The sequence below is a fragment of the Pempheris klunzingeri genome, chromosome 4, assembly GCF_042242105.1.
Source record: "Pempheris klunzingeri isolate RE-2024b chromosome 4, fPemKlu1.hap1, whole genome shotgun sequence".
Taxonomy (NCBI): Eukaryota; Metazoa; Chordata; class Actinopteri; order Acropomatiformes; family Pempheridae; genus Pempheris; species Pempheris klunzingeri.
The window spans coordinates 18,712,353-18,735,398 of record NC_092015.1 but is presented as its reverse complement, the minus strand read 5'-3'; the positions used below and the strand labels follow the sequence as shown (position 1 = coordinate 18,735,398).

General features: G+C 42.1%; 2 protein-coding genes across 3 annotated transcripts in view; one reads left to right on the top strand and one right to left on the bottom strand.

The window, feature by feature from the left end:
• Window positions 1-1,774: 1,774 nt before the first annotated feature.
• Window positions 1,775-11,204, top strand: ccnl1a (cyclin L1a). 2 transcript variants are annotated; one of them, XM_070828645.1, is made up of 10 exons: window positions 1,775-2,101; window positions 2,328-2,402; window positions 3,177-3,286; window positions 5,169-5,289; window positions 5,492-5,556; window positions 8,030-8,129; window positions 8,232-8,336; window positions 8,575-8,828; window positions 9,031-9,129; window positions 9,287-11,204. In XM_070828645.1, the coding sequence occupies exons 1-10, from the start codon at window positions 1,862-1,864 to the stop codon at window positions 9,756-9,758; spliced, it is 1,641 nt and encodes a 546-aa protein (XP_070684746.1). In that variant the 5' UTR covers window positions 1,775-1,861; the 3' UTR covers window positions 9,759-11,204. The 2 variants fall into 2 exon arrangements, with proteins under 2 accessions (XP_070684746.1, XP_070684745.1); XM_070828644.1 differs by lacking the exons at window positions 1,775-2,101; window positions 2,328-2,402 and adding an exon at window positions 3,713-3,888 and having other exon boundaries at window positions 3,190-3,286.
• A 7,576-nt stretch (window positions 11,205-18,780) lies between these two features.
• The window catches only part of veph1 (ventricular zone expressed PH domain-containing 1), a 68,307-nt gene continuing 64,041 nt past the window's right edge, over window positions 18,781-23,046 (bottom strand). The window contains exons 13-14 of the mRNA XM_070828995.1: window positions 21,101-21,154; window positions 18,781-18,963 (exon numbers count right to left, since the gene is read on the bottom strand). Coding sequence (XP_070685096.1) covers window positions 18,781-18,963; window positions 21,101-21,154 — 237 coding nt within the window. The remainder of the gene's footprint in view (window positions 18,964-21,100; window positions 21,155-23,046) is intronic.

Below are 23,046 nucleotides of genomic sequence, written 5' to 3'. Positions count from 1 at the left end.
TCCAGCCCTTAAATATAAGCCTTATCAAAAAGGAAGGTTTTTAGTCTACTCTTAAATGTAGAGAGGGTGTCTGCCCCCCGAACCCAAACTGGAAGGAGGTTCCACAGGAGAGGAGCCTGATAGCTGAAGGCTCTGCCTCCTGCACTACTTTTGGAGACTTTGGGAACCACCAGTAGACCTGCATTCTGGGAGCGCAGTGCTCTAGTGGGGTAGTACGGTACTATGAGCTCTTTAAGATATGATGGAGCCTGAACCTTAAGAGCCTTGTTCATTCAGGGGATTGCAACTAGAAACTGTTTAATTTCAACAGGAAAAATGGTGGAAACCACTGTTATGAGCAAAATTAGTTAAGGTCTTAAAAACAGATTTTGACCAAGGGCTTTTCTACGAGACACGGCCTCAATGTTAGGTAATCAAGGGATGATCCAATGCAGCTCATATTTTGACTTTAATAATGTAAAATTCAAACTCAAACTCTCTTTGCCACCAAACCAACACAGACCACAATAAACCAGCAAAGAAATGTGCAACATGCGTACAACATTCACAGAAACACAGATATATTACAACACACACACTACAGCAGTGGCGGCCCATAAGCCACTTGTTGGCATTAAAACGGACTGAAGACTTAGACTGTATATCAGAAGGGATTCAGTACAGAGTTAGAGTCCTGAGAGCTCTCTGTGCTCCAGGAGGGAGCTCCCAATTTTGAGAAACCTCCACCAGTATGTCTCTAGTTCTCTCTGCTGTCTGTTTGTAGTTACTGCAAGGCTTCAGGCTATACAATCAGTGATTGAACACAATGTTCTCAGACCAATTCATAAGAAGAGGCACCAACACAGTAAATACCAAAGTCTAAAAATTAAGTACATAATTAGCACTACCTGGGTTACTGTATATTTAATCGGTTAAGTAAAAAAAAATGCTGACTATACACTACTGTACACTTGGAGTAAATATGTCATTCAATCACTGATTTCTTAGTAAAATCTTTTTTTATGTATTTATTTTATTTTATTTATTTATTATTATTTTAATTGGCGGATGGATATGTTCCAGAGGTAGTGGTGAGAAGTCTGGACTTTCCCGTAAAACACGTCACAGAAACCGTTGGTGGTGAGTCGTTTCCTCCTGCTGCCTTCGGGGGACATCGGAAACACCACAACTGTGGTACTGACAACGTTAATGTGAGACTTGTATTGCCAATGCGTGATGTAACGTTTAAGGAGCAAAATCTATGGGAGTGGTTGTGTAAATAATGGTAAAACTGACCGTCCGTATGTAGACAGCTAAATTGTTTGAGATACGTTAGTCATACATGCTTACACGTATTTTCTAGTGGAAGGTCTGAGCTTACAGTGGAGCTCATGAAGGAAGCATGAGAGAGTTCATTTGTACTTACTGATATATTCATGTTTATAATTAGGAAAACAATGGAAATATGATTGTATATCAGATCAATCTGTTTATTATCTAATATAATTCATTATCTGTAAAATTAATCATTAATTAACTTTGTTTAGACTGTGTCCGAGTCTATGGCTGTAATGTGTAGACAGGTGAGATTTGAAAATAACACATTTAAGAGAGGATAAATCAATTAATTTAAAGTAAGAGTTTTAATGCGTACTATATTCCAGTGGGGTATGTTAAATTTTAAAGAAATGAATCCCGTTTGTGTTCAATGATTTAATTTTGCGTAACTATTTTCCCACCGCGGATGAGCACAACGGAGTGAGTCTCAGTGGGAGAGTGACGTCACGTGCTTTGTCAGTCGTCCTGCTCCGCCGTCCGTCGGTCGAGGCTGGCTGAGCTGAAACGTGAGCTGTCGCTGGTAACCTCTGTCTTTCGGGTGAATATGGCCGCAGGTCCTCTTTCTGTATCTTCCAACGCATCCACAAACAACGATGGTATTCTCATTGGTGACAAAGTTTACTCCGAAGTGTACCTCACGATTGACAACTCGCTCATACCGGAGGAAAGGCTCTCTCCGACGCCGTCGATGCTCGACGGCCTCGACCTGAACACGGAGACCGACCTTCGCATCCTTGGATGTGAGCTGATTCAGTCTGCGGGCATTCTTCTCCGGTTACCTCAGGTAAAACCAATGGAACACGCACAATATGTTCTGTTAAATGTTATGGCGTTATGTTCATGTGTTTTCTAGTCCACAACACGTCTTAGCCCGGTTGTTAGCAGTTTGCTAACGTTAGCTCTTTGACGTTGGCGTGGTGGAGTTAAAATGGCGGCGGTCCATTGTGCGAGGTTAGGCCAGCCTGTACAAGACAAAGTGCAAACGTCCTGTCCTGTTATTTTCTCGACAGGTGGCAATGGCAACAGGACAGGTGCTCTTTCATCGATTTTTCTACTCCAAGTCCTTCGTCAAGCACAGTTTTGAGGTGAGTCCGTTCAAATTTACGGATCATTGTCAGGCTGATGGTTACTCGGTCATGTTAGCATAGCATCAGCATAGCACAACGTTATGGTTACGTTCATGGCAGCCATGTTGTCGATACGTTGTACCAGAGTATTTGAACTGCCGTAAGGAACAGAGGGGACATGTTGAAGATCAATTCGAAACAAATCACAATCTTTAAGTACAGAAAACAACGACAATTACTATTGTCCACTTGGAGGTCTTGTACATACATTTAATGCGGTACAGCTACCTGATAGTTAAGCATTTTGTAGATGTATAAGGTCGTTGGTTAGTGTGGCCTCTTACATCTGACAATTATATAATATTCATTTTGCAACCAAAAAATTCGACAAATAGACAAAATTGGTCTGTCTGAGAAAAGAAACCATCAAGTGCTGGTTTACAGGAGTGGCCAACATGGATATAAATCCCCTAAGACAATAAATGCACTTTTCCATTGTGATATAACATTTCCAATACACTGATGCCATAAATTAAGTGTTACGTCTATGTAGCAACCCTTCTCATAGAGAATACAGCCTCTGGCCCCAGTCTTCCTAGAGGTTTTGAAATGTCATAGAATAAAGAGGCAAATTATGGCAAGATCTCTTTACAGTCAACAAATTTATAAACTCCTTGTATACTTTATCACCTTGCCCAAACCTGCTGGTTACACGTGGCCACTCTTTCCCTGGTTGTGTTAAGTTATTGAACTTTTCCTTCCAACTATTTGCTTCAATCATTTTCTCTCCAGATTGTTGCAATGGCTTGTATCAACTTGGCCTCCAAGATTGAGGAAGCACCACGACGAATACGAGACGTCATCAATGTTTTCCATCATCTGAGACAGATCAGAGGCAAAAAGTAAGCACTGACATTGAATCCAGTCTCCACTGTTTGGAAATAACGTTTTTGTTACATGGAACAGTTGCATTGTATTTGTTTTTGCTTTTATCCAATATGATGTTGTATGATGTTGATCTGTTTTTGCTGTGTAAGTGCTCTTCTGTTTATCCATGTACTCTAAACCATTTTAAAACTTTTCAGTTTCCGCTTCACTGGTAGTTACAGATGTATTTGCCTACATGTAGCATCTGAGTTTGACATTACACTAACTATGATCACAACAAACTCACTTTAAAAATTGGAGGACATTACACACATTGTAAGACAAGGCACGACTACTTTAACTATGTGTGTGCCTTTTGTCTTCATAGAAATCTGTACATGTCAATACTTTAGGCCTTGGCATTAACTTGGCTTCTTTTTTCCCTTGCAACCAACTAACAGCGACCAGCTACATTTACCAAAGCCTGGGTGATGTGGAATGGTACGTAAGATGAAGCAGTCGGCATGACAACCATGATGCAAGGGGGTCTCTCCTCCCCCCAGGGCCACCCCACCCCCTCCTGTGGGAGACGCCCGTGGTCTGAGCCACCGTGGGGCACTGGGATCGGGGATGACAGGTTGGCCGAAGGTCCTTGGCCCCCGGGGCGCCTTGAGGACTTCTGTGGTTCAATCTTAAGCTTTGGGTATCTGTCCGTCAATCTGCGGACCATTGGGTAATGTAGTTTTCTTCTCTGACTGCTCCTCACCATGCATTTTGTTTGTGCTTCAAGAGCAAAACCCCATTCACCTACTGTTACCCATGGCTTTTATAGAAATATCACCTTGTTTGTTGAAGTTTGAATAATAAGAGACAAATAGGCTATGCAGGTTATCTGTTTTGTTTAGGGTCAGTGCATGCACTGTAGCTTTAATTATTGGGCATTATATACCGTTGATCTGGATCAGCATTAAAGTAACTATATCAGTTATCATGGCGCACAAACAGTAAGTCTGTCTTAGATGTGAATTTTGGCAGTAAAGCGTCATGTTTAGTTATGGACAGTACACTGATCCAGGAGAGCTTTCCATGCATGCGGTTTGTAGCATGACAACATTCACATTTGAATTATTGTTACTTGAGACATTTAAAATGCTATGTTTGGATCTTAAATGAGATCATTGTAGGTTCTGAAAAGGCCAAATGCTAAATTAGTACACACACACACGTTGTAGAAGTTGTAGGGATGTAGATTGTATCATAAATTGTACACCACGCAGGAGAGTGACAGCCTGTGAGCAGATTTGTAGACCAGAATGCATGCTTGCTTTGAGAAAGATGATTTTTTTTTTATTTAAACGATTGCCACAAAATGCCATTTGTAGAGCTGTTTGTCTGCATCTGTAGCATTTTAAATAATCGTTTTAATAAGCAGATGTTTTTTTTAGGTTATAATACGCGGTGCAGTGTAGTTGAAATATTTTTCAGATTTTCTTCAAGTCTTGATATCGTGCTGTACAAAAGAATAAGCAGGTGGTTTTGGTTACTCAACAGAGCGGTCTGTTAGAAAGGGAAGGATGTGAGGCGGATTGCAGTAGTTTTACAGTTTCATTTGAGTTTAAAGGCTGAAATGTTTATCTGTGTTGAGGTAGTGATGTAGGAGATGACCACAGTTGATATTTCTGTTAAAGCTGTGACACGGGGTGATTGAGGTCGAGGGCTGTCCCATAAGCTTTCTCTGGAACCACAGGAGTCCACAAAGCCCAGCAAACTGTCAGGGATTCAAACAGTTAAAACCTGTTGCTTTGAGTTGGTTGGAACGGAAAAAAGGAGTGCAAGAAATCACAAGGGCACTTTCTATTTTACTTTTATTTTCGAAGGGGGAAACCTTATTTCGTTTTGATTCCTTTTATAAACTAGGACTCCAAGTTCATTGATACTTGATCAGAACTACATAAATACCAAAAACCAAGTCATCAAAGCGGAACGGCGGGTCCTGAAGGAGTTGGGCTTCTGTGTGCATGTCAAGCATCCACACAAGGTGAGTTTAAGCCATACTTTCTAAACTGTACTGCAGCGTAGCTTAGCTTTTGCAACTGAGTTTGTACCTACATGCAGATGCAACCACACATGAAACAGTTTTGACAGACTTTTCTCATGTCACAGAACAGACTTGAGCTTGACCAGTATCAGACCAGGTGCTGCCTCTGTGATTTTACCATGCAATCGTTTTATGATTCCAGATCATTGTGATGTACCTTCAAGTCCTTGAATGTGAAAAGAACCAGACTCTCGTCCAGACGGCCTGGTGAGTTCCTTCCTAGTTCTCCACTGACCATTCCCCACAGCAGCAACCTGTGTCATGTCTGCAAGAAGTGCCACCAGACCTGGGCTAAAAATGGAAGTTGAACGAGTTTCAAATGGTTGAATTACTTGAAGAGCACCCGATTTAACAGCCAGGATCTTGGGTCACTGTCAGATAAGTGATATTCAAGTGCCCCCGCCAGAAATTTGAAAAGCATTCAACAACGATTTTGCCCAGGTCTGACTACGACATCCCCTCACTCCATTTTAACCCTTCCACCTCTTTTTTTTCTGATGGAGCAATTTGTGTTTTGCCTAAACCTGTTTCGTGTCTCACTCTCTTGTCTGCCCTTACATGGCTTTGCTGTAAAGTCTGTTTAATTTGCAGTGCCCAGGGAACTTGGTTTAACTTTGTCCTTTCTCTCTACTCTTTGATTAAAGGGTAGTCCATGCTGGTAAGTCACATAAAGAACCTCTGAACTCTGCCTCCTCCAACCACATGACCTCAGGAAGCTCCCCCCATTGGCTGGCTGCCCCTCTCCAGACAGCCAATCCCAATGCCGAGATTCACTGAAGGGGGCGGGCGGGCCTTTCCCAACAGCGAACATCGTCTTGTTTTCTCTTGGGTGTCCAAAAGGATTTGTATTTTTTTGGTCTTGCTACAAAGGTTTCAACTGTAATGCCAAGTAGCTACAGATGCATTTATAGTCTGACTTTTTTTCTAGTTTACTTGCATCTAGCAATGAAGTAAACCACAACAGAATAACATTTTTGACCAGTTTACCTGCCTGTTTTTAAAATAATTACAGTGGTATACTGTGTCCTGTCCCCAACTGACGTGGTGTCCAGACATGTGTCTGTTTTACAGGCTGATCCAGTTCTCAGGTTTTGCCTCCAAGGACCTGTCTCGCCCACCCAGCAGTCAGAACCCAACGGCCATGTGTTACCTATAGTTGCGTTGGCGTAGTTTCACACTGACCTGCCAAAGTGCAGGTTCTGTCATTTGTTTAAGGCAGGTTAGACTGGAAGTAATCCCTGTGCAGCAGGTTTTCATAAATCACTTGCGGCTGCTTCCATTGGAGCAGTAAATATAACTGATGGGTGGAAAGTGTTACACATAGTGTATACATACGGAGAAGTGTCACCACTGTAGAAATGATGTTTCACTACTTTGTGATTAGTTTTAGTATTTTTGCCTGGTTGTAATCTAAGTGGGATATGTCGAGTTAGTTTGTCGGGGTTTTACCATCATGTTTCTGTTATCACACGTTTTTTGTCTCTGACTTCTATGTTTCTTGAGGACATAGATGCTCACACCACCCTGTACTCGCCTGATTCGCATCCTGGCCATATTGTCTTTCCTAATGCTCCACTATGGCTAATCTAATTTGCCCATTGTCCCAGACAACCCACTGACACAATCTGTTTTGTAGCGCAGAGATTTCACTCGGCCTAAGTAGTGAGGCATAGATTTCCCACTAATGTCTTTAGTGTCTTACAGTGCTACGTAGTGGAATGGGTTTACAGATAAATGGAATCAGTGGTCATATGAGGGTCAGGTTGTTTTTATTTTAAGTGGAAAGTGGCTGTTTTGCATTTGAACCTTCCAGTCAAGATGAAGGTCACAATCCTCATGGCATGAACACTAAACATAGAAACTATACTTTTGCATTATGTGTAGCTAGTGTTGCCTCATTTGATTACATCGACCTGCCACTGACTCCAGAAGTGTTCAGTTGTGCATGCCACCATATGTGCTGTTCCTCCCTGTTCCCTCAGATCTAACAATCTGAAAGTGACAGCTGCATTTTCAAAGAATGTGTTACATCCGTATCCCTGCATGTTCCTGTCCCTTTCAAAGGCATGTGTCATTGTCTCGATCACCATCGTTCTTAATCTAGTTACTCTCAGGTCATAGTGTGGTAAGATGGTCTTGGCAGGGCTTCACCAGATTATTTCCCATTTGTGTCTTCATGCTTTACCTGTGACGTGCAGCACCCCCATGGATGCCCCAGAGAGAAATGGACAAAGTTAAACTCCACAGATGAAAATGCACATTTCACTTCAGCTCTGTGTTACTTAAAAATGCGGAGCTGTTTCTTCATGTTTAAGAATGCATAGCTGTTTCTTTATAGCTAAACAATGTGTATCCGTGTATATTTATCAGCTTATGCTGTCTGTGCCTCTAACGGTCAAATTCACTTGTTAATGCTTGCTTAAAAGTCACCAACCATAACGTTCTTGGTTTGGGAAGACTTGTCAGTTGTAAGAATTAGCTAGGGCTTATTCAGAAATGAAAAATAGAAAAAAATTTAAAGCCGTGATGAGGAGATGCTATGGGCTATAAATGTCACCTACCTACAGTAATAACGTAACGCTGCAACATGACCTTAAGGAAGTGTGTGTATGGGTGAGAGGTGGCTTTGTGTAGAGAAGATGCTATGTTTTGTTTCTATGTGTTCTTTCTGCCCTCATAGGAACTACATGAACGACAGTCTGAGGACAAATGTGTTTGTGAGGTTCCAAGCTGAGACTATCGCCTGTGCCTGCATATACCTTGCTGCCCGAGCTCTGCAGGTGAGAGAACATTTACATGGAACACCTTTTCATCTTGCCACAAAAGCCTCAACAGTTCTTCACCTTCAAATGTTATAACCTTTTTGTGCTGTTTTTTTCCAGATACCGCTGCCATCTAGACCTAACTGGTACCTGTTGTTTGGAGCCAGCGAGGAGGAGATAAAGGAAATCTGCATCACCACCCTCAGACTCTACACCAGGAAGAAGGTGGTTTTTGTTTGATTTGAGTAGCACAGTGTTGGTGTAACATTGGATAATCATATGGTTTACAGACATTTTGTGTGACAGTAAAAATCACATCAGCCCTGTCGTTTACAGTAGCTTGCACTCCAGCTCTATATGCCACAAGGGATACTGTCACAGCAAACCTATTAGCCAAGACAGCCCTGCCTGTTCAGTGTTGTCTGTGTGTAAACTGACTCTTTAAGGTTTTATTTTTCCACAGCCGAACTATGATCAGCTGGAGAAGGAGGTGGACCGGAGGAAGGTGTTCTTGGCAGAGGCTAAGCTGAAGGCCAAAGGCCTGAACCCTGATGGTACTCCGGCACTGTCCACACTAGGCGGCTTCTCTCCTGCTTCCAAGCCCTCCTCCCCAAATGTGGTCAAAGTGGAAGAGAAGTCCCCAAACCCTCAGACCCTCAAACCAGTTAAGAAGGAGCCAGACAACCGGACTCAGGTCAACAAGAGTCCACACAACGGGTAAGAAACACATACACACATGCACACACTGTATTTACGGTGAGGATGTTTCACTTATAGTAATTGTCATTTTTTTAATCTTATTCTTTTGTTATTACTTTGTTTCATAGGAAGAGCTGGCTCTTACAGCCAGTTATCAAATGTTTGTGTTCATCTCTAATTTCATAAGCCTTGTATAACTTTATATTTTTTCCCCTTCCAGGTTAAGGAAAGAGGTGAAGCTCGGTAGGAACAGCCGAAGCGGGAGTCGATCTCGTTCAAGAACACGTTCCCGTTCTAGATCCCGCTCCCCTCGCAGGCAGTAAGCTCACTTTGAATATTTAAAAACCTCTGCAGTTTACTAGCTTAAGAATTGATTTGCTTGATGGTGTAACCTTTTATTAGCAATGTGTTAACGGGTAATTTAGTTAAAACTGTAATTCTGTATTTCTCACCATCCTCTTGAACTGTTTCCACAGTTACAACAGCAGACGCAGTCGCTCAGGGACCTACAGTTCTCGCTCACGTTCTCGCTCCCACAGTCGCAGTCCATCACCTCGGCGACATCAGGCCTCTCCTCTCCTCCCCCACCTCAAGTCCAAGACGAGCCACCACGGCAACAGCGACTCCAAGCCCAGCGGACGCCACAGCAACAGCGGAGGAGGAGGATCTGGTCACAAGAGGAAGCGCTCGCGTTCTCGGTCCCGGTCCCGCACGCCAGTCAAAGTGGACAGGGAGCGGGACAGGGAGCGGGAGAGAGACAGAGACCGCAGCTCCTTTGACCTGTCGTCAAAGAAACACAAACATGAGCGAGGGGCCGGTCATCGGGGAGACAGGAGGGACAGGGAGAGGTCTCGGTCCTACGACAGGGACAGAGAGAGGGAGCGCAGCCACAAGAGCAAACACCACAGCAGTGGTGGACACTCAGGACACAGCCGCCATCGCCGCTGAGACGCACACACACACACACACACACACATGTCCACACACCAACAGACTAGTTCTAGGACTGATTGTCACAGAAGTATTTTCAGTTTGCTCAAATCAAAATCAAATCCGGCATGTTCTCTGAATGCTGTTCTATACAGTACACTGTCAGCAAATATCAGCAACTCCTCATCTGTACATTTAACAAAGTCGTGTTAGCAGGCACATCTCACACTTTGTCTAAAGGTTCAGTAATTAAAGGTGTCACAACTAATATGGAAGTAAACCAAATACCTGCTGCCAGCAACCTGACATGTCTCGAGGGTTGGGCACCATCAACTCGCAAAAATGTATCTTCATTTAAACCCAAATGCTGCATGTCTGCCATGATTGAGAGAACATGCCAAGATTGATTACATTTTGGTGATTTTACCAGCCTAATAGTTGGGCCTCTGGGTTTCTCATATGCATCCTGGCACTGACCATTTAAACTATATCATTTACAGGATTGTTGATTCTCTACAACCTTTAATTTAGTTGGCTTAAGCCAAATAACAAAACATTTAGATTTGTTATTGTGTGGATTTGTGTCCCTGTGAAGAACTGTATCAAAGCCTCGACAACGGAGGCGTTCTATGGAAACACCGTTCACATTGCCCGAGTCCTACACACAGCGTCTGCATGCACATGAGTCCTGGTGATAGAGTATTCATTGCTTTGAGTCGACACAGCAGCACACCTGTAGCTGATATTTGGCGGAGGTGGTTGATGTGTTTCTGTAGACTGAATGTGTGCATCTGAGGAACCCAGGATGCAGCAGAAACTACCAGCTGATTGTTTGCAGGTTCAAGAGCCTTTTTTGCTCCAACGTGGTCAGACACCATCAGTGGTTGAGGGAAAGCATTGATGCAGTGTGATATCAGTCCCAGACCTGTCATCGTCTCCTCCACCTATAGGGTTTGTTTTTTTTTCTTTTTCCTATGATGCCCTACACCCCCTCCCATCCCTCTAGCCGACCCTCGTGTTCTAGGTTTTACATGTAAAGTTATGGACTTTGGGAAAAAGAAACTTATTTACAGTGTAAAGATGGATTTATATCCGCTGACTAAATGTGAACGCTTTGATTTATAAAAGCGAACTGTTCAGTGGAAGGATTGAATGAATAATGTAAAATAAAAGCAATCATTCAGGAAAGATCAATATGTTTGCACATTTAGGGAATGGCAGGCGAGAGGTTTTTCTTTCTTTTTTTTTTTTGGACAGATGTATGTTGCTAAAGCTGTGTTTTGTACAGTTCCAAAAAAGCAAACTGGTTATAGATGTAATCTTGTTTTTCCTTTTTTTTTTTACAGCAGGGGATGCAGACTTTGTTTCAAAAATTTTACGGTCGTCAATTTGTTACACTGGTTTTTAGTCTGCACGTGTTCATGTCCAATTTTTATTCAGTAATAAATGAGTTATGCCACTGAACTGTATGGTCTTTAATGTATTGTTGAAGCAGCCTGACATGTTTGGTGTAGTGAGAGCTGAGACTCTTAATCAGGTTTGTATTACATGCTGCGTTTGATTCCTGAGAACAGAGTATTATGACCCTATAAGGAGCTGCATGTTGTCCTCAGCTCCTGGTTCTTGTGACAGAGACGATGATGCTCCGTCTTTAAGTCATATTTACCCCCGATGTGGAGATGAACACTGCAGACACCAGAGGGCGCTGTTGGCCTTAATACAAGTGCTCGGGTCTCCAAGCCGACTTACATTTCTGGAATTGAGTGGTGACGCATCTCCATATAGTCATATTTCGCAACAATCATAGTGCGCAACAAATAGAACTGAATGGAACTGATGACATGACAAAAAAATCACACCCCCATGTGGCCAATTGTAAAGGCATTTGCTGCAAACACACAGTCAGCATTTGAGGGCATTTGATTTGACCGGATACTCAATACATGATGAGGGTTTACAAAACGTCTCTTTGCCAAAAATGATGTATAACAAACGATTGCACGGAAAAATCCTCAGCCAAATCTTAATTAATGACAACTTTATAAACGAGATTAGTAGTGATCCTCCAGTGAACCGGCTCATGTGGAGCCATTTATTAAACAACATGTTCGAATTAGAGACGGGTTGTTGGAAGTCTTAAATGAATCACTGGGCTGTGTAAGTTACTGTCAAAATACATTTCTACAAAGGCTACTATTCTTTTTACACAGGCAGTGGTTTGGGGAACATGTTACGGAGACTCTGAGGAGTGAAATGGAAGCCAGTGCACACTGCCAAAGAATCGGGTAACTGTCTTCAAAGGTTCGTATAAAAGCACCTTTGCACACAGGTCACACACACACACACACACACTGCTCTGACCTGGTTAAGGGTCACATACACCACCGACAAATCCAGTGCAGTGATGAACCTACTGAAAACCCCGGCATGTAAAATCATCTGTGTCTCTGGTGAAACGGGGTAATATTCAGATATCAAGCATTTAGTCTACTGCTTCCCCTCTGACACAGTGGTGAGGAGAAATACTCTGGCACAGAAATGTTAGTCACCACCTAAAAAGTAAGGAATCGGTCCCTGTTACAGGAATGTGCCAGGAAAGCAAAACAATGTGTGTGTAGCTGTAAGACGCTGTGTTTAACTATATCTCACTTTTTTGTTTTATGAGTTGGAAGTGTGACATTAATGTGAGTTAATGGCTTTCATTCTCCTCCGATCAGTGTGAGGCCCCATGGAGAACACAGCATACTGTAAATGGTTTAATGACCGCCTGTAGGCACTCACATGAAGTATGGTACCAAATACTAACAAACGTGTTCGCCTGATTAATGAGATCATGCTTTCACATTTTTGAAATTCTAAGTGTTAAATTAATTATAACATTCTATATTTAGGTGACCTATAAGTTAGAAATGTTCTTTATCAGACATCGTAATAACTGATTTCTCCTTGCTTGTTGCTCACACATTTCATGGCCTGTAAACTCCTTAAACACAACTTTACTGTTTTGCTTCACTCTGACCGTTCTCAGCGTGTACGCACAAGCGGCCCGCCGAACGCCACACACCCGGCACCAAACGGCAGACAGGCAAACGCCAGCGACACGCAAGTGAACACAGTAAAGCATTTGGCAGCTAAAGGGTCCGATATTTCCCTCAGGAGTTGGTGGAGACCAAAAACAGAGCAACAAGGAGAGTTAAATAGACTTATTGTGTGTTTACCATGTGAACAGAAAGCCGCCTATGTGCTGGCTGTGTACACTGGCAGCTGTTTGCTAACAAGTTTTGGGGATGTAATTTGTAAGAAAATGTTTTTGATGCCCGTTTCTCCAGTGGACGCTAAAGCTTTTACATTTCTAATGTAATGATCGCTAACAGAAAAAATGTACTAAATGTGTGCTCAGTCTGCCACAGGTACGGGATGCAGTATCATCGCGTCACATATGAACAGAAAGACTCACAAATATCAGAGAAGAGACGTACCCACCGCTCATGTGATGAATCCTTTTGTCTGGCTGGCGGCTCGGACTGTTGAACTGACACTGATGGAGATCATCACGCATTTCTGGCAGGTATGCTTCCTGTTGTGGATGAGGTGTTAGGATGGGAGTTGCTGCATTTTTCTAATTCTGTGTGGAGACAGATGAGGAGGGAAAAGCACAGACACATGATTTATATTTTCCTCATCCTTGGACAGAGATTTCTGTAATGCCAAATAACTTTGTGTTGGGGTTCACTTGTGACTGACGCTGTGAAGGGATAATCTCCATGTGATTCAGAGGTATTCCAGTAACTGCATAAATACTGGCTTTGTGTTTTACACCAAACAACGGGGCTACGCTTGCACATGGTTGCCTCATATTTTTAGGGTGGACAAAGAAATGATTGTGGAGCATGTTATGGTCTGAACATGAGGGCATCAACGGGTGTCAAGCAATCATACAGTCATACAACCTCTGCTTATTGCCAAAGGATCCATAATACCTCACACGCTGAGCATGTCCAGCTTGTTGTTTTCCATTCGTGCACAACAAATCTGTTTCTTGAAGAGCTTTTGGACGCGTGAAGTTTGGGAAAGTCAAGTGATGGGCTCTGCCAGCCTCAGTTCAGCTGATGTGTGAAAGTGGTTTCTGGATCACAACGATCACGGCGGACTGACAGCGGGAGAGAGACCCAGTCATCAGGGGTTTGGAGTCACAGAGCTCCTGGGAGTGAACAAACAGATTCACGCAGGGCGGAAGGAATGCTGTGGTCTGTTCAGCGTTAGCATAGCACCTTCCTGCTGGTATTTACATTGTGGTTTAATAATGTGCTGATCTCCTGGAGGTCAGGGGTGTTGTGTACTGCTGCCAGTGTCTGTGTGTGTGTGTGTGTGTGTGTGTGTGTGTGTGTGTTCATCCTCTCCGATCAGGGAGTCCACCCAGTGAGTGAACTGACAAATTAGGTAAGGCTGCTCTTGCACAGAGACGATCCTTTGTTGAAATCACTGTCTCTTGTTCTTCTTGTGAAGATCCAGGAACCCATTATTCACTTTCCTTAGTTATCTCATTTGTGACCTAAACCAAACCCAGGTGCCCTGGAAGGACAGAAACAGAGAGGCATTGATTTCACTGGAAAAGATTTATTGTACAACTCTGTCAGGGGAAAAAAGACAAGAAGGCAGACATGCAACAGGCAAATATATAATCCACAACAGCACTAGTTTAAATGTCAATAAAATACAGCATTCATTTGTGTGCAGTATTAATATCAGAGTATCAGAGTACTATAAAAAACAATGGAAAAGAAAAAGGGAAGACAGCAAGGTAAAATTTGCCATTGTTTCAATACTTTCTCCAGACATGATTGAAGCTTGTAAAAAATACAATAAATATTGACCTCATATCACAAATCAAACATAAAGTCAAATGTAATTTAACAACACTCTAAAGTAAGAAAAACAAATTGCTATGATTTCTTTACACAAGGCTGATATTTATGCTCAAAACCTTTTTATACATTCAGAAACTTTAACACTTGTGTCAGTCGTCTCCACACAGACAGCGTGTGTGATTGTTGGACTCTACTACATGTAATCTCATTGTGCTTTAATTAGTCAAACAGCTCGATAGATAGATAGATAGATAGATAGATAGATAGATAGATAGATAGATAGATAGATGCTACAGTATCTGTCCTCCAGTCCATTTACACAGCTGCCTACAATATATTCCATTAAGAGGAAACTACTTGGAAGCTAGGCCAGCGTGACGGCAGAGAGTGTTCACACTGTTACTTCGAGACAACCTTGAGATTCATACGATCAGACGTTCACTTCAAACACCAAGAAATCAACACTGTGCTCTAAAAGGGTAAAGTTAGCTTCACGGTACATTCAGAGTTAAGGGCAGAGGACTTAAATGATTGCTCTCCAGCTGCTGCAACCTTGTCTGTAAATCTGCGAATGACAGTATGAGACAGTATGAAGCTCTGCTGAAGTGTTAAACACGTCGACAGGCTTCATTCATGCCACCTGTGTGTCCACCTCAGTGAGTCTAGTGAGGCTGCACAGGAGCACTGCAGTGCCCATGCTGTGTCGATGTTTAGCAGGTATTATCTTTACCATGATGTACCATCTGAGTTTAGCATAATTAGCTTTAAACAGGAAGCACAGCTGAAGCTGATGGGGATGTCAGAGGGATTTATCCTCTGGGGACCATGAGTGTTTGTACAACACTGAATCTTCATCCATCCAGTAGTTGTTGAGCTATTACAGCCTGGACTAAAAAGGTCCAGGAAGTGCGCCAGGCTTTGGAGCCATTTTCTACATAGAGGCCAAACTGTGTAATTACCACAACGGCGTCCATCACGTGATGCCACTGGGCCCAAACAGATTTTTTTTCCATAGACTCACATTGTGAAAGAGACGGCTGTAAATCAGCGGATACATTTCACAAGAGGGTCACAACCCCAAAAAATAACTTGTCTTATCAACAGAATTTGATTCGTTCAGTCAGTTAACATGTGCAAAGTCTAGAAGAGCTGCATGATTAAATCATTTCATTCTTATTTATCATGGCGAAGGACCAGCTGGCTCAGCAGACCTGAGATGCTAGTGCGCATGCTCCATGGGCCCAACAATACGCAAGATCCAGGTACTTTTATGCCAGAGAAGTCGAACGTTTTTGACACTCAGCAACAGAGTTCTGTTTATACATCCATGGGTGGACCAACCGGCAGACAGACTGACAGGGAAGAGCAAGGTTATAATGTTAAAATGATGTTGGTTTTTAGAAAATCCTTTATGAGTTATTGCAGGAAATCCCCCTGATGTTGGGATGCATAGCCAGCTGTGTATGTGGGCCATAAACCTAAGAGAAAAAGGAGGAGGGGGGGAGTGAAAAATGTGAAGGAGAAGCGTGGTGTAAATATTATGTGTAAGCAGATGCAGGTCACCTCTGCTGGGAGGGGGGGGGGGCACAGAGACAGCATAAAGTACAAACAGTGGCAACCTGACCCAGTGCGAAAGGCAGTGTTATGACTGCATGGAGGACAAACTAGGACCAAAGAAAATGTGCTTTTCTGTCACAGCAGTTAAGAATGAGACCACCTTAGGGATTTTCTGGGGGGGGAAGGTTTCATAACATTGCATTTTATATGTTTGACCAAAACCAAAAGCATTTGGTACCAAAGGGGAGAGCAGTACATTCACCTGTGGGCAGACACACACCCCTCAGATGTGGTTCCAGCTACAGATCCAAATCAGATCATACAAAATAATTGATTTGCTACGGCCGGATGTTTGTCTGGTTCCGGCAGTTTAGAGCTTAACTCAAGACATGCTTGTCATCTGCATGTTACAGAGCTCCACGTACAGTATGTCCTGCCACAAGCTGGGATCTTTCAGGTGGAAAGTAGTGAAGCTGTAAAGACAGAGACTAGAGGTAAAAGTGGAGCTCACATTTAACAGTCAGACTCTCTGTTCCACTTCATCCAGCCTCACTGTTGAAACAAAAAACAAGAAAATACTTTTAAACTAAGCTTTGGAAAGGCTCCGGTTTAAAATGATGGAAATGGAGTTTGCTGCATATTCCCGTCTCGTCTAAACAAAACCTTTCACCGAGTTGTTGTAAATCAATATGACTGAACTGGCACAGTTTCTAAATCCACAAGGAAACCACTAATTTATTTCAGTGTTTTCTTGGCAATCTGTAGATCTGAACTCCACGATTAAGCAACACCGCTCGTCATAAAACGCGGAATGAATCGCTGCAGACGTTTCTTGTTCGCAAAGGCCAAAAATAGCCCCATCCATACAGCATCGAGATTGCAAAAGACCAGAAATCTGAACGCTCTTGGGGGGGGCTTCATAAATCACTTTAGTACGAGAGCACTAAAAGAGGCTCGCACTGCATGTTGGATGAAACATTTCTGATTGTTACATAACTGAACTTAAGCTTTTGCTTACTGACTTTGGGGAAAAAATGACGTTAAACAGTACAAATCAAAAATAGAGAAAATGCATTTTGGTTTGATAGAGCTAGTGAGGAGAGACAGGAAAGGGTGGGGAAGAGAGCAGGGGAATGATATAAAAGATCGAGGCATAAAATGGGCACCGTACAGGAAAACACTGGGTCCATCAAGTACATCTATGTTCCACATTAGAACAATATGTACATTAAAGCAATAGTTAGATGACAACAATATCATTCACTCTCATGTCTGTACAGTAAAGATGGAGCTACAGCCAGCAGCGGGTTAGCTTAGCTTAGCTTAGCATAGCATAGCATAGCGGAAACGAGGGGAATCGGCTAGCCCGGCTCCGTCCATACATGGGGAAGGTGTGGTCTTATGGGGGTTTGTGTGTGGATTATGATTTATTGATTTTATCGCAGTGACCTTGAGGTTGCCAGGCAACCAGCAAAAAACCCAGAAGCCACTGCACCTGGCCAAGAAATAGCATGAGCCCTAGATCACTGTTTGTCTTTGGTTCTTGTGGAGATTAAATAAAGAAAATGGTTATTGATTAGAGAGCTTTGGAGGTGCTGGTTGGCAGAGTTTGTTATCTGTAGACAGAGCCAGGCTAGCTGTTCTTATGCTATGCTATGCTATGCTATGCTATGCCTTTGTCTTTACACTAAGCTAAGCTAAGCTAAGCTAACGGTCTTCTGGCTGTAGCTTCATATTTGCTGAACAGACATCATTTTACTCATGCCAAGTTAAAGCATAATTCCCAAAACATTGAACTCTTTCCTTAACACCATCCATACACCTCTCTCTCTCTCTCTCTCTCTCTCTCTCTCTCTCTCAAACACACTCACACACTCATTATTTGAATATTGAATGGCCTTCCCATCTGCTGTCCATTAGGCTCCTCTTCTTCATCCCTCCTGCTTTCAAGAGAAACGGTTCAGTCTCATTATTGCTACGAGTCTTTATGAGGTCTGTGCTCCTATTAAGTCTTTATTGCTAAATACTCCAAAACATCTCAGTCATCTCGCACCATTAAACACAAGAAATCCACAAGTTTCCACAGGTGCTGGTTTCGTTTGGTTGCTGAAGACACTACGTGTGGGCTCAAGCAGACGGGGTTGAAGTTTCCATAACGTGTGGCCGGCCCCGTCAGGTGAAGATCTTCTTCTCATCACGTTGTGTGTAACTTCAGCCTTTAACACTTATGATCGATAATATTCATTTCAGATGGTCCACAGTGGTGTAACAGTAAGTACAGGCAGTATTGTAACCATCCTTCATTCTGCTTGGATACACACCATACTGTGAGGCTTTTATCATTTTATTCAAAGTCTTTATTCTAAAAATACTGCATACGTTTTCTCTTTTTTGTTTGATTGCTTTTGATAGGTGCTCCATCGTCAACTGGATTAAAGATTTACTACCTGTTACAGACATAAAGTTGTGTTACTGGCAGTGGATGTTGTGCTGGATGTGTTTCTGTGTTCAGCTAAACGAACTATTAGTCAGCATATGTTTGTCTGTGTGTGTACAAGCTGTTGTCGGTAGCACAGTACGTGTCCACTGTGTGTCCAACTGTGTTGCAGTTGCTCTCACAGGTAGGTGGTAGCCTCTCTGTTCTCCCTCTCTCTGGCCTGAGCCACGGCCACGTTGATGCACTGCAGCCACTCCTCAGCGTGTTTCTCATCCTGAGCTTTCAGCACGTACGTCTTGCTGTCTGTGAAGATCTCAAAGGCCCGCGGCAGGCCGCGATCACGGCGCTTTTTGGCCACCACCTGTGGCGGAAAAACAAGGGGAGGGGGAGAAGGAGATGAGGAAAACTCAGGAAACTGATGGTTGCCTGGCTTCAAAGTATGTGGTGTCTGTCTAACTTACTTTACAGTAATTCAAGTATTAATCGCCCATGTATGATCAGTAGTGATCATAGTCGTACATCAAGGAAACTACTTAAAAGTCCTTGAATGAAAAAAAAAAAAGGTCAAGACCTTGAAAGTGCTTCATTCACTCAGCAGTAAACTGGTGCTTAAACTGGAGCCTTATCGGCTCCTTCAGCCAAAAATTCACCTACAATTCAAATTTTATACGTCTGGAGTGGTCGGCCAAGCTCGATGCACTTTGTTCCTACCTCACTCCCCATGCATCATATTCAGTGTAAAGTTATCTGTGTCTCTCTGCATTAAGGCTAAGCCCCTACCTCACACACCCGCCCTACCTGGTCAACAGTAACAGGAACGCTTCTTTTTCTTTTCAATTTAGTACCGTGGGTTAAGTGGGGACCTTGTGGCATATCAATAAATTACTGTTTAATTACTAATTAATCAATCTAATTAATAACACTAATGTCAATACCCTCATGCTAACTTGATAAATCAGGATAAACTACTTATCTGATTTCATGTAGCAAACGTATTTTGATTGGTAATATGTAGTTTATTTATTTAACATTAATGTTTGAACCAAGAATGATGAAATAGTTTCCAAAACAGTGGCTCTAAATCAATACAGAAAACTATTCATACATTTTTTTAAATAGTATCCACTTAATATGATGCAGTGAAGCGTCTGAACCACCTCAGATTATCTTTGATGCTTTTAAACACAGCTAAACTCTCCTTATTTCATCTTCAGGTGCACTATTGCCACCTACTGCTCCTCAGTCAGCCTGAATCACTATATAGTCCTGCCGCACAATGTTGTGTAAATATTAATATAAAATAGAAGAAGGACTAAAATCCAATATTAAGTGGTGTGTCCCATTTGTCCAGTTTAGGGTTAGAGCCACTAAGTCACATTACATGGAAGCTGTTAAAAATATGGCAATATCTTTTATTAAAATATTCATGTAATAGATATATAATTTAATGATGGTCCCTAAGTCAGCCTGCAGCTGCTCAGCTTGAGGCTCTGGGAGGTGAGCTAACCATCTTCCTGCTGTCAGCACTGGGTGAAACTGAGCAGAAGGATGCCAAGAGTTCGGAGTAGAAGTCTGTGGAATATCCAGCGTACCACAGCAGGGGAGGGACCACTTGGGAAAAGCTTTATTAGGATTCTCTCATGAATTGTTTGATTTCTGCTTATTTTGCTCCTTCTAATATTCTTTAACACTGACATCATGAGCACGTCCAAAGGGCCTAGAAATATATTGTTTTCCATACTATATGACACAAATTCCACTAAAGTTGATCAAACATTACCCATTTTTGAGTGATGTATGAGTTCCACAATGTTGGATCGAGCCATGAAGTAACAAATATTGTTAGAAAGCATTTTCCTCTACATATGATTATTATATCCCAATAAGTTGATTTGTTTTGTAGTGGTAGTTATTGATAGAAAAGAAAGAGTGCACTAAGGCCAGACATTAACCGTCCATAGTAATAAATATTCCTTTGTGCTCTCCAGAAATCTCTTTTTAAAATAACTTAAAACAATATTTTGACAAAAGCACCTGAGTATTACTGTCGATTAATTGATTGAGCTCAAAAAAGGAAGAAAAAGACTTCATCTACAGGCCTAAAAATGTCTCTACTTTATGAAAACTAGCACATTTAATGAGATACTGACTGATTTGCATTATTAAAAAAAAAGAAGACAAAAAGTCATACTACAAAACACAAAATGTACTGCATATTCACTGTAATCTTTATATCGCACCGTGCCGGGTTAGAGTGGAGCATGTGAACATCTATGTGAATTATTGGCCCTTCATTTTAAAATGACTTGTCCTTGAAAAGTCCTTCAAACGTATCATTACAAAAGAGTTACAAGCTGTGTGAAGTAAACCTACACATCTACTTTCTTCAGTTGTTTCTGGGGAGGATTCAGATCTTCCACTCAGTGCGCTGTAACATGTTAAAGTCTAAATGTTTTGGGAGCTGGTTTGTGAGGGACATTGTCAGTGCAACTCCTCACCTTGACGCTTTGCACCTTGCTCAGCTCAATGGGGATGTCATCCAGCTCGTCTTTCTGTGGGGAGGACAGACAGTGACAGAAATAAAGAACCCAGCAAAGCATGTGAATAAATGAAGTCTTTACTTTCCTACAGCTATTGTGCCTCATCAGCTGGAGCTGTACAATCTGTGCTCACTGAGTAAATACAGGTCACTGTCAATGTCACTGTCTGTTGTTGACTGAGGCAAAATGTAATCGTTTTATATTCTGTTGGATAGTTTATCTTATTAAAATCATCTTCATATCTTAAATCATACTAACCTATAGTGCAGTAAAACATCCAATATTTTCCTCTGTAATGTAATGATGTCCACACAAATATGGTTGATTTTTGCAGTGTCGTGTGAATTTTGTCAAACAAGTGTGTTAAGAAACCCCATCTACAGCCATGGTAAAAAGCTCTGTGTGCATTTTAAGCATGTCAGTACTTCTTGTCGCCGCGAATGTGAGACGTAGCCTCCTAATCTGAGCATCGCTGTGTCGCAGTGTTGCCTCCAGTCTGTTCTACCTCACAACAAACCATTTACAGGGTGAACAATTACCCTTTATTGTTCTGCTGCTTTTCCAGGGCAGGAAATGAAATCCTCCAGCTCTGCTGCACATCACGTCTCTGTTTTACCCCACTGAGTGTCATTCTGAATGTGTGTGTGTGTGTGTGTGTATTGCACTACAGCCATGTCTTCTTACCCCATAATTAGTTATGTGGTTATAACTGCATAGCCAGAGCTAACTGCAAGAATCATGGCAACTGCCCACAGTCTTTCTGTGGTGTGTGTGTGTGTGTGTGTGTGTGTGTGTGTGTGTGTGTGTGTGTGTGTGCGTGTTGAAAAAGCATTAAACTGGAGTAGACTTGCTCAGCGTTACCTCCCGGCTGGCTGTGCTGAGGGTCTGATTTGTGTTTCCCAAAGCAGAATCGTGTCAGTGGATTCATGTACTGATTCAAATGGACATGTGATTGATTTTAGCCATATGATGAACATTTCTATCGTAACCAGAAAGTCCATTAAGATTTTGTCTCATAGTACTTAAACTAAACACGCCTCACTAACCAGTTTTTGGCGGATACGTTCTACTTTTCATGTGTAACTTGTTTGTGCTCTCATTGCATATGACAGCTTTCATTTTAGGAGACAATGGTGCTGGTATGCAGCCAGAGACTAGAAAATCCTTTTGGATGGTGATGAGTACTCAAAGCGTCCCGACACATGAATGTATTTTTCTCTGTATTTGTTGAGACAGCAACATTATTCTATTTATATTACTACACCGTAATATTGTATCATTTTCCACATTTCTACGCTGACAAAAAAGTATTTCTTTCTTTTATTGCCACTGACATTTCAAACATGGCTCTTCAACAAAACCATTTAGTGCGCCAGCAGAATATCTTTATCCTTTTCATGATGTCTCTGACCTGCCGGGTTTTGGAGCTTCACAGAACAAGTCAATGAACCACAAGTAAGTGGCAGCGCAAGGAAGTTTTAAATGTTTTAACAGTGGAAACAAATGGGTTCCTAGAAAGTAGGAAAATGACTTTCAGCTGATTTGTGCAGCAAAAGCAATCAACAAATGAAACTTCCTTTACATTGATGTGATATAAAACAGGATGTGCCCAATTTTGCCACAGAAAAAGACTGCAGAAGAAAGAAAGAAGAAGAAAACTGTTTGTGTTCTATCCACATATCCTAGCTACTGTAGCACAAGTGACATTTAGACACATCATTCATTCTCATTTTCTCTCTCTGCTTCTATTCTTTTCTGTATTCCTGCATGAGGACTTGCTAAATCTAAGTCCTTGCCTGTCTGTAGTCTGGCATCACTCTCTGTCTGGTCCCAATTAAAGAAAAAATACAGTAAAGAACACAATGGAGCTCAGATGTAACCGATAGAAAATAGGTGTCCATCTT

Coding starts and splice junctions, on each gene's coding strand:
- ccnl1a (XM_070828645.1), top strand. CDS start 1,862: ATGGCCGCAGGTCCTCTTTCTGTATCTTCCAACGCATCCACAAACAAC. Junction 8,337..8,574: donor GACTCTACACCAGGAAGAAG/GTGGTTTTTGTT, acceptor ATTTTTCCACAG/CCGAACTATGATCAGCTGGA. Junction 8,829..9,030: donor AACAAGAGTCCACACAACGG/GTAAGAAACACA, acceptor TTCCCCTTCCAG/GTTAAGGAAAGAGGTGAAGC.